Source organism: Andrographis paniculata, unplaced genomic scaffold, assembly GCF_009805555.1.
Source record: "Andrographis paniculata isolate CXL003 unplaced genomic scaffold, ASM980555v1 Contig76END, whole genome shotgun sequence".
In the NCBI taxonomy this organism is placed as follows: Eukaryota; Viridiplantae; Streptophyta; class Magnoliopsida; order Lamiales; family Acanthaceae; genus Andrographis; species Andrographis paniculata.
Genome location: NW_026137613.1, coordinates 2891014 through 2902357, shown reverse-complemented (window position 1 = coordinate 2902357; position 11344 = coordinate 2891014). Strand labels below are relative to the sequence as shown.

Here is an 11344-nt window from a genome sequence, read left to right as displayed (position 1 = left end):
AAGTGAGTCTGGTTCGGACAAAGGTGAGGATACAGGGAATGGCCAAAACAAGTTGGACGCATAACCTATGTATTTTCGGTACATATAGAATCCGTAGTTGTTACGATCATCTGCTAGAATGGCAGTTATGATCGGATCAGATGCTTGGAGATTATTACGACCTAAGCACAGTCGGTTAAGGGCTATTCCTAGAGACTTCTCAAGTGAGGGGGCAACGAGAGGATGACCGAGTTGGAAAGCATCGGGAAAATGGAGACGGAACTATAGTTCCAGGAACCAAAAAGGACCCGAGGCAGCGGTGTCTAATTTTTTACCGTCCTTATCTGTAAGGCGGGTGCTAACCCTGGATAACCCTTCAAACAGATTGGCAAGGAAAAGAGTACCCAGAGAAAAGAAACAGCCAGAGGCTATATGTATGGCCAAATCAAGCTGAGAGGGAAGAACACACTTCGAAGGAGAAATGATGAAATACTTATAGAGCCAAAAAAGCAGGAAAGCAGTGTGCTCGCGGTCGGTGACAGGGGCACCGTCTGCTCCTTGTTGATCGGTTAAAAATTTTGTCCAGCCCCATTCCTTAATGCTAGCCAGAGACCAACCTGGATGGTCTGCACTGGGCTCTTGTCCGTCTAGGGTACCCATTATAGGGTCTTCCCCTACGGTTGGCAGATGAGCGATCATGGCCACATCCATGAGGGTGGGGCCAATGGGGGCTGTTGGAAGAAGGAAAGTGCAAATCTCAAGGTACCAAAACGCCGCCATTGCTAGAAGAACTTTCTCATGTAAATGACATGGGAGAGTAGATAGGAGTATGGCCTGGTCGATTTGTTGATTCTTCCCTTGATCCTGGAAATGTTCTGCTACCCTTTTGTACCAGGTGCGATATGGATCCTTGGGATCCGTCAGATGAGTTTTGATGTTATCTTGAAGACGGATAGCGTTGTAGTTGGGATTGTTGATAGCGAGTAGATTTCTTGCCTCCAAGACCTCTCTCATTCGGTTGGAGTCTTCAGGGGTAGTGCAATAGGGGCGAATGGTTGGAGTAAGCATTTTCTTCGCTACAAAAGCTGTTTCGGGGGTTGATCCGTCGAAGAGAAGTGCAGGAACATATTGATTTGTCATGGTTTGAGTCACAGAGATTGCGATTAGCAAAGGCTGATTTTGAAGAAAGGAGTTTTGTGACACAATGTGTTGCAATAACTGATCGCAGTTGCAGAGGCAATTCCTCAGTGGGATTGTGGTTTATGAACTTCCAAACAGCGATTGAGAAATGGCGTTTAGAAGTCCAATGGCAGCGGGCAAGTTGTTACGTATGAAATTTAGAATTACGTTAAAAAACCCAAGGTAAAAAGAAAAATGGGCCTAACAATTGAGATGATCGAACTGGTCGAGGGGCATTGCGGGGAACTCAGGTAAAGTAGATATATTTCTAAGGAAATAGCGGGTCGGAAGGTCCGCAGATCAGAAAGTCCGTAAGTCGGAAACCGCATGTCGGAAGGTCCGCAGGTCGGAAGCTCCACAGGTCGGAAGGTCCGCAGGTCGGAAAGTTCGCAGGTCGGGAGGTTTGCGGCTGGACCAACAAGTCAGATGGTCTGTAAGTCGGGAGGTTTGCGACTGGACCAATAAGTCGGATAGTCTGTAAGTCGGGAGGTTTGCGACTGGACCAACAAGTCAGATGGTCTGTAAGTCGGGAGGTTTGCGACTGGACCAACAAGTCGGATGGTCTGTAAGTTGGGAGGTTTGCGGCTGGACCAAACAAGTCGGGTGGTCTGCAATTCGAGAGGTTTGTGGCTAGACCAAAGAGGCAGAAGGTTTGTAGTCGGACCAACAAGGTATAAGATCTGGGGTCGGTCCAAAAAAACGGAAGGTTTGTAGTCGGGCCAATAAGGTGTAAGGACTGCTGTCGGTCCAAAAAGGACGGAAGATTTGCGGTCGGACCAACAGGGCAGAAGAGCTGCGTTTGAGCCAAAAAGGCGGAAGGTCCACGGTCGGTCCAAAGAGTCGGATACTGTTGAGAGTGAGTGAGAATGATAATTCGGTCGGCTGAGGGCACGTGTCAGTAGGAGAAGGGTTAGCAGACGGTTGAAAAAGAGGCGTTGTAACCGTTCGGGCGACGGTTTTCAGTACCGTTTCTGAAGAGTATTTAAAGATTAAAATTTGCAATTGACAATCATCTTCAATCATCTTCAAACGACAGCAAAGTCAAGAGATTCGGGGATCACCACTTTAATTTCCAGTATTTTACCTTCCAGTTTATTTTCTGTACCGTACAGTGTTTAGAAATTTCTAATCTCAGGCACTAATTAGAGATACTGTTGAGAGTGAGTGAGAATGATAATTCGGTCGGCTTAGGGCACGTGTCAGTAGGAGAAGGGTTAGCAGACGGTTGAAAAAGAGGCGTTGTAACTGTTCGGGCGACGGTTTCCAGTACCGTTTTTTAAGAGTATTTAAGGATTAAAATTTGCAACTGACAATCATCTTCAATCATCTTCAAACGACAGCAAAGTCAAGAGATTCGGGGATCACCACTTTAATTTCCAGTATTTTACCTTCCAGTTTATTTTCTGTACCGTACAATGTTTAGAGATTTCTAATTTCAGGCACTAATTAATCAAATTTGAGGATATTTCCATATTTTTTAATTTTACTTTTTGTTTGTTGAAAAAATACATCAACAATTATAACTCAGAATAATGTAAACTCGGTATAATAATACTATAATACAAAATTATTTATCATTCTCTTATACGTAGTATTCCATCCAACGTACATTTCAGAGTTTTGTAATAAATTAAAAAATAATATAATTTTTATTGATCAATGAAAGTGTATAAGAAATTTTGATATTTTTATCCTTATAACGTTATATATATATTAATTATACATGTAATGATATATTTGTAATTTAAATAAATATTAGAATATTTTAGTATTAATATATAAAAAAATTACTAAAATTATAAATTAATGCTTCTAATGGACAAAATAGTAAAACTATGCTTTGAATTGAAAGAGAATGAATATTAATAATAGTAAGATATTATTAATATTAAAAAACTATTTTATCTTTTATTAATATGTAAACTATTATTAGTTTTATAATAAAATTTATAATCTTTATTTTATAATATGATTATATAATCAAATTAAATAATACATTTATTATAATTTTATCATACACTTGTTTGTTTGTTTAGAAAATAGTATAATTTATAAAAAAAATAATATTTTATATTGAATATTATCATGAAATAATAAAATATATATTAAAATCGTGTAAAAAGAATTAGGTGAGTGAACAATCCTACAGATCTATTAAAAAATTTTGCACCAAAATTAGAATGCAAGTTTGATACACATTTTGGCATTTTGATTAAACTGCACCGAAATAGGACAAAAACATACATACATGTCCTGCACAGCACCACACCACACCACACCACACCATCCCATCATCCTGCACAATTCAATTCTACGTAGTCTTTGCCTCATTTGTGTTGTGTTATTCTGACTGACAATCACACAACCTGAGGAAAGAAAAAGGTTTTCCAGACAAGCATTTCAACTTTAAAATTTAGCTAAAGAGAAGATTCCCGACCTAATTATGGAATCTTTCTTGGCTCATCATCTTCTTCCCCCCTCCACCAACGCCGTTGCTTTCTTCTATTAAGTGATGCAAATCCCACTCCCACTCAGGGCCCTTCTAGTCTTTCATCCTTCCAGATCGAGGGCATTCTCCTCAATAACAATGGCCGTCTCCTCCTCCTCATCCAAGCCCTGCCTGCGAGGGGTTGTCTTCGACATGGACGGCACACTGACGGTGCCCGTCATTGACTTCCAGGCAATGTACAGAGCAGTTCTCGGCGAGCGCGAGTATGCCAGGATTAAATCGGATAATCCATCGGGGATTGACATTTTGCACCACATTGAGTCGTGGAGCCCCGACGAACAGGCGCGAGCCTACCAGATTATCGCCGATTTCGAGAAGCAGGGCTCCGATCGCCTCCAGATTATGCCTGGTTAGGTTTCTTCTCCGAATTTTGAATTAAACTGATGCTGAAATGAATGAGTAATTGTAGCTTGCCTCGCCCAGGTCCACCAAAGTTGGGTAAAATTTAGCAATATTAATTAGCTCAAGGTGAGGGAACAATAGGATAAACCAGACATCTTTGAACATGTTGGGGAACTTTTAGAATACCTTAATATAGAATCGAAATGAGGATAATTGATCGTATAAATACTTTTAGAAGTTATAATTGAATTCTTTTCTGGTTTAACACAAATTTGGATCAATCTGTCAAATAATAAAAATGAAATTTGAGTATAAACCCTAGAGTTTGAGTTGTTTGATTTGTTGCTTGTTCTGTATGTGGCCATGAATATTGTAATCTAAAGAATGTGGTGTCCCTAGAACCCTGAGAGGGGTGTAGTTCTCTTGATCCATTTTGAATTTAGGTTTGATATTGTTTGGATTATATGATCTTACGCTTTAAATCTCGTAATCCATATTATATTGTTTCGATCATACTAAATTAACAACAGAATACTGGAGCAATTAGTACAAGCATGTAGCTAAATAATGTTTTGGTTTGTGGAGAAGAGGGTTTATATGTATTATAATTGTTGTTATATGTTGACTACTTTCATTTCGGTTTCCTGGATGCGTTTATTTTTAATTTATTATTATTATTTTTACACCTATTCGCATGAGAGATACAGTTTTGAAGTTTGGTCAATATAATATAGGTTTCTGTTATTGAATGGGGAATCAGAAGCTCTTTAGATGGGTGATTGTTCGATTAAAATTTAGCTATTTTCAAGTCAGATTTTTTTTTTTTTTTTATATGCTGATTCGGACCATTATATCAAACAAAAATTAACATTAATTACCTCCAGTTTTTTATGAGTTCTTGAAGTTAATTTATCTTTCAAATCATATATTTACTTCGTGTTTTGAGGCCAAGCAATAAAACTTATGACCTTTTTGTGCTTTCTTAGAACCTTTTGTTTTGTTCACCGCTCGTAGATTTATCTTTCGGTTCGAAACACTCATGAATTCAAAGATGTTGTGTTAGTGCTGCTTTTTAAAATCTAAGCCAATTTTGCTGCAGGTGCTTCTAAACTCTATGAGTTTCTTGAGTCAAGGAAGATTAGGTAATGATTTACTAGTCAGTTTATGATTGTTTATGTTATGTGTAATGTTTCTGTTGCACTAGCTTTTACATTCTAATATTATTACGTACCATGTGTTTTTGTCTGATACACTCCGGTTTTGTTTCATTATGTAGAAGCTGAAAGGTGGATGATTTTATTCAGTTACCTATTGCCCCCCTCCCCCCCCCCCCCATCACCCCTTCTCTACTATCTTTTTGAATGTATCCTGTTTATTTTCTATATGCGCATATAATATAAATTATTAGGGAGAAGAATGTAAAATTGTAGTTTCTTTTTCTATGAAAGACTGACAGGCAACAAATTTAAAATAACTGTTAGTGTATGTAAATATTTGTGACTTAAAACATTGTGATATTATTATCAAGTCATCTGGATTCTGGCATGACGACCATCAACCTATCATTATACATAGTCAATGATAGTTATTACATGTGCAGCTGCTTTAAAATAGTTATTGAATGAATTTCATTGAGATTGCAAATCTCATTAATATGCCTTTGGGGCAAACATTAGGGATATTGCACCATTATCTTTGATGTTGCTTATATATATCTATATATATATATATATATATATATACATCTTGTTCATTTAGTATTGTTAAAATAAATTATGAAAATTGAAATCATCAAAATAAGATGAAACAGACTCAATAAAGAGTCTGAGAGATCATTTGCTTGTTTATTGTTATAACTATATGATTGCACCCCTTTTATTGAGTTTAATAAGAAAACGGGTCGATAGGTTTCACATCAATTTTTTTTTTTTCATGTATAGTCATCTACCTCTGTAGCCATTGCTCACTACCCTCAAATTTCTATTGGTCATAGAAACAGCACTGTGATTACAAGTGATTGCTACTATAATAGTTTGATAAGTTGCAGCCACTAGGCAACAAAAGGAATCTTAAGCTCTTTCAACATCATGTTTGCAATTCACATTCATCAGTTTATGTCTTTGTCTTTGTTCCCTGCTCAACCTCTAGCAATGTGACTCCAATCTCCACTTTACTATCTACTGGGCTTACTCTACCGGCTGACAATTTTATCGACTCCTTTCAAGGGTTTTTCTCTTACCCCTGTAGTCAAATATATTGTGTTTATGTAACTAGAGTATTTATTTTTTCTTGGTTCATCCCACCGTGAAGCTTCTAACCCAACACTGCCTTGTTTGAAAACATTTTATTTTAACGCAAGTCCTACTACTTGTTACTGTTTTTTGTGTTTCAGACAATAACAGGTTATTTACCCTAATGAGTATCTATGTTCTTATTCGGGATTTGTTTTCTTTGGGTATGTTCTATTTCACTACAATTTTTTCCACACTTTGTCCTTTTCTCAATTGTCACTCTTTTTCTATGTCAAATTTAAAATTTTCCAGGACGCTTGAACCATTGTTCTTCTATTACCTATACATAACTTGAGGGGAATGAAGAATAACATTTTTTTCCCATTAATGGTATCTCTAGAGTTTTTTCATACTATATTGTTTCCCATTTTGTATTATTAAAATCAAAGTAACATTAGGATAACAGTTTATTTCGATTTTATCATTCTAATGTCTCTCCCTAGACACTGTCACATTTTATTCAGTTTAACAACAGAAAATCAGCCATTCTTCGAACATGTTATTAGAACATTTGATATTTAGTATGAAAAGCCTTTAGCCGTTAGCATTGGGTAAAAAGAGTATAAATGTATTATTAATCTGGAACACTTCTTAAACGCCATGATATTCAGGTTGCAAATTAGAAGAGATCAAAATTCTAATGCTATATAGATGCAAGTAGAGATATATGGATATAGACAAAAGTCACCAATCTTTCGTTAAGTACTTGGTTACAGTTGCTTAAGCATCTGAAGGATATGTTGATGAGATTTCTTTTTATCTGATTATGTGTCTGACGGCCTGTTTCTATAAGCTCTTTAAGTCATATTATGCCATAAAAAGTTCATTATTATTGGACCTGGAGCATGTTAATTTTGGCGGGTGAAATAAATTTATTATCCACTCCCATTGGATTCAAAACCCCAACTCTTTTACTAATGTATATCTTTATTATATAGAAATGTATGCTTAAGTTGAAATTAATCAATCCTTCTTTGATGCTCTGAATACGATGGAGGATGCTTTTGAATAAAGTTTCTTAATTTGGTGTTAATGGGTTCTCTTGCATGTCATTGACTATCAAAATGTTTTCCTTGGTCCTCATTTTCAGAAGAGGATTGATCACTAGAAACGTGAAGGAAGCTGTTGACTTGTTTCATCAGCGCTCGGGGGTAAGGCCGGGTGAACCTGTAGGGATGCTAGTTTTGTTTACCGAGGTCTCTCATTTTTTTGACTTTTTGTGTTTTTCTCGCTGTAGATGATATTTTTTCCCGCATTAAGCCGAGAGTTTCGACCTTATAAACCTGACCCAGCCCCCTTGCTACATATCTGTTCGAGCTGGGGAGTGGAGCCAGGGGAGGTCGTGATGATTGGGGATAGTCTCAAGGATGATGTTAGTCGACTCTTTCCATAAAACATTTATTTCTTTGTTTTTTATCTCGTCTATGCTTTTGATAGGAATTACGACCAAAACGACAATCCAAGTCCGATTTACAGGAATAATAGCATTACTGATTTGTTTGTACATTCTATTCTTGCAGGTAGCGTGCGGGAAAAGAGCAGGAGCATTTGCGTGCTTGCTAGACGAGACAGGAAGGTACGATTCTCCAGAATACCAGAATGTAGAATTGAAACCCGATTACAAAGTGACTTCTCTTGCTCAAGTTCAATCTCTCTTGGAAAGTAATTTCAACCTCACGCCCGATGCTGGAATGCCCGGTTGAAGTTGCAGACTTTGGTCAGCTCTACTCCCCCGCCGTATTACTATCTCTTGTACTTATATTTCTGTGCTCATTTAAAACTCACACACCACCGGAGATTTCCAGAATACTTGGGAGGTTGTCTGATCCAAATGGAAAATGCAGCAGTTCATTTGATCGGGTAATACTTCACATTCTGCTTTTGCTCGATCCAGTAAGCTCTGCCCTATGATCAGTGTTTTTTACTAGCGACAAACAGGTCTTTGATTTACTACTCCGGAACCTATTTAGTTCAGTGGCTTAGATTTATTTGGTGTGAGAGTAATCGAGGAAGAAGAATCAATATATGCTATGCTCCTCCTAATGATATTTCAACATCGTATGCGCCTCTCATTGCTTTATGTGTGTATATATATATATATATATATCTGTTGTATTGCCGGCTGTCCTTCGTTTGATTGCTGTATATATATATATATATATATATATATCTGTTGCGCCTTGAAGCCTGTCTTTAATTGATGCATGAAGTTGCCGTCTAACCTCGACGGATGAAAATATTCATATTTTGTTTGTTTGGGATGGGTGGGAGTGAAATATACAATTGCAATTGTAGTTCAAGCGTTTGAGACATGCTTCGTTAACTTCTAAGTTATGGGTATTTTTGCATAAATTGTTTCAAAATACAGATAGATCTCATTTTAAACTACCGGTGAAAATAGTGATTTATTAGTAAAACACACTGAATCTTATACAATTTACTTTGTATTACTTTGATTTTCGCTCGAAAAAGTGATCATAACTATAGATCTTATTTTAAACTACGGGTGAAAATAATGATTTTTTTAGTAAAACACACGAAATATTATACAATTTATCTTATATTACTTTGATTTTCGCTCGAGAAAGTGATTATAATTATAGATCTCATTTTAAACTACCGGTGAAAATAATGATTTCTTAGTAAAACACACATAATATTATACAATTTACTTTTTATTACTTTGATTTTCGCTCGAGAAAGTGATTATATCATCTAGTTGCATACTATTTAGTACAATCAAAGTATTCGGCTCTCGGGGTGTTAGTACACCTTCCAAAACCATCAAACTTGGAATTATTTTGAGGTGCCTAAACATCTACTTCAATTCAAAAGAAGAGAGTCGAGGCTATAGTTTGTTGATAATTAGCTCTTCCCGTTAGATTTCCTTGCAAATCTTCCAAGTTCCACAAGCCATCCCATAAGATCATATCCTCGCTCGACGAGGACACGGGGATAGGCCTATACTCTTCAATATCCGAGCAAAAGTACCCTTGATTGTCTTGAACACTCGGATGAATGATTTCTTGTCTCGAATGCGTGAAAGTTGACACATTTTCTTCACTCTCATCGAGCAATAACATCATCCTTTTCATATCCGTTTGTTGTTGTTGTTGTTGTTGCTGCTGCATCGCTTGAAATTGTTGTCGCCTCATTAAGCGCACCTGTGTTTTCTCTGGACTTTGAGATGGGTACTTCCCTTTCTTCTTGAAATGTGTTCGCCAATAATTTTTGATTTCGTTGTCTGTTCTTCCTGGAAGACTTCGAGCAATTGTAGACCACCTAAATGTAATAAATAAAAACCACAAATTCCTCTCTCAATGCTAATTCGAAAAAAAATATACAACAAATTATAACATATAGATAATTTTTTTTTTCATTATTCAATATTATCATTTTTTAAAATCCATAAAAACAAAAAGATATATTTTTCTTGGAACAGGCAAAAATTAACTTGAAATAGTTGGGTTTGAATTGAAATTTTTGACTTAACCCATTTAATTAAATAAGTAAGTTTAGATCAAAAATTTCAACTTAAAAATAACTCATATAACATGTTTAATTAATATTACTTCAAATTTAAATATTTTTTTAAATTTTATCAATCCAACTCAAATATTTATGAGTTATTTTATAAAAATAAAAATATAAAATAAAATTTAAGCTAAAATCCTACAAAATTAAAGGTTACACAAAAGAATTTGAATTTTTTCTTTCAATAGATTGAAAAGCAAATTCCAAAGTATGTTTTTGTTGTGTACTATACTTGTAATGTTTTCTTAATTCAACTATTGAATATTGGTTTCATGATATAGATAAATAGTTTTTACTTTAATATATATATATTATGTATTTGAAAATTGCCAGTAAAAATTGTAAGTTTAAATTAAGATTTAAAAATTTTAGATCAAAATTTTTCTAATTCGTTTATAACTGACCCAAACTCGACTTAACCAGATTGGTTTGTCATGTCTACAATGATCCCGATATATATTTACTTTATAGCATTCTTTTCAATTTAATTTTTTTTTTCAAAAAAATTTGTCTATTCAATCTTTATGATTTTTTATTTCACACAAAATATAGCATCAAAATATATTGTTCAAATAAAATATCAAGATCAAAATTCAAGAAATAAAGATCATCAATTCCTTGAGAGAGAGAGAGAGAGGACCTGTTTCCCCATCTGGCATGCAGGTGAAGAATGAGGTTTTCTTCGTGGGGAGTGATGTGTCCTCTCTTAAGGTCTGGTCTCAAATAATTCACCCATCTCAGCCTGCAACTCTTCCCATTCCTTTTCAGCCCTAAATTATATTACAAAAATTAAATTCATCGTTCATTTGTTCATTCTAATTTAGGACAGAGTTAATTAATTGATTAACTACCAGGTGGAAGGTGGGTGGAGACATTGTTCCATCGGCCTTCGCCATGAACTTTGACATACTCAATCAGCACTCTGTCCTCCTCAGCCGTCCATGGCCCCTTTCTCCATCCTCCTCCTTCTTCTTCTCCCATATCTATTTCATATTACACAACTACCAGTCAATACATCCTTTTTTAATTTGCAGACAGAAGAAGAAGAAGAAGAAGCAGAAGATTTTTATCTATATAGCAGCAGCAATAGCATCATCTTGCCAAGTATTTATAGTACTATTGCCATTAAGTTCTCATCATCTTCTACCATATATTTCATTTTTTTATTATTAATTACTAATGTATGTATATATCATATCTAGGTGAAAACACGCAACTGCCCTTTAATGGAACACGTGTATATACATATAACATATATTGTATGTATGTATCGACAGAAATTATTGAATGGCTGTCTACTTTTTTATTTTTATTTTTATTTTAGAAAAAAATATTTTATTAGTCCCGGGTCTAATTTTATTTGTTTTAGAATTATAATTAAATTTTGTATTACATTAATTTTACAATTAAAATATTTGGCAAAAATAATTACCATGGTCCAGAGTTGTTGGCATGCAATATGATAACAAGTTAGAAATTGCAAATATGACAAGGGGATACTATTTGAATA

The 11344-nt window shown here is 35.4% G+C and overlaps 2 protein-coding genes across 3 annotated transcripts; one reads left to right on the top strand and one right to left on the bottom strand.

Moving 5' to 3' along the window:
* Positions 1-3461: 3461 nt before the first annotated feature.
* LOC127266597 (haloacid dehalogenase-like hydrolase domain-containing protein At2g33255) lies at positions 3462-8419 on the top strand. 2 transcript variants are annotated; one of them, XM_051296884.1, is made up of 6 exons: positions 3462-4016; positions 5109-5151; positions 7391-7451; positions 7538-7672; positions 7821-8017; positions 8106-8419. In XM_051296884.1, exons 1-5 carry the CDS (start codon positions 3671-3673, stop codon positions 8001-8003), a joined length of 768 nt encoding a protein of 255 aa, XP_051152841.1. In that variant the 5' UTR covers positions 3462-3670; the 3' UTR covers positions 8004-8017; positions 8106-8419. The 2 variants fall into 2 exon arrangements, with proteins under 2 accessions (XP_051152841.1, XP_051152840.1); XM_051296883.1 differs by having other exon boundaries at positions 3464-4016; positions 7821-8419.
* Positions 8420-8937: 518 nt separating this feature from the next.
* Positions 8938-10923, bottom strand: LOC127266598 (myb-related protein 305-like). Its single transcript, XM_051296885.1, has 3 exons — positions 10686-10923; positions 10475-10604; positions 8938-9582 (listed from the first exon to the last, which is right to left on the bottom strand). Exons 1-3 carry the CDS (start codon positions 10813-10815, stop codon positions 9129-9131), a joined length of 714 nt encoding a protein of 237 aa, XP_051152842.1. The 5' UTR covers positions 10816-10923; the 3' UTR covers positions 8938-9128.
* Positions 10924-11344: the final 421 nt, after the last annotated feature.

Coding starts and splice junctions, on each gene's coding strand:
- LOC127266597 (XM_051296884.1), top strand. CDS start 3,671: ATGCAAATCCCACTCCCACTCAGGGCCCTTCTAGTCTTTCATCCTTCC. Junction 4,017..5,108: donor TCGCCTCCAGATTATGCCTG/GTTAGGTTTCTT, acceptor ATTTTGCTGCAG/GTGCTTCTAAACTCTATGAG. Junction 7,673..7,820: donor GGGATAGTCTCAAGGATGAT/GTTAGTCGACTC, acceptor CTATTCTTGCAG/GTAGCGTGCGGGAAAAGAGC.
- LOC127266598 (XM_051296885.1), bottom strand. CDS start 10,815: ATGGGAGAAGAAGAAGGAGGAGGATGGAGAAAGGGGCCATGGACGGCT. Junction 10,605..10,685: donor CTCCACCCACCTTCCACCTG/GTAGTTAATCAA, acceptor AATATAATTTAG/GGCTGAAAAGGAATGGGAAG. Junction 9,583..10,474: donor CATGCCAGATGGGGAAACAG/GTCCTCTCTCTC, acceptor TATTACATTTAG/GTGGTCTACAATTGCTCGAA.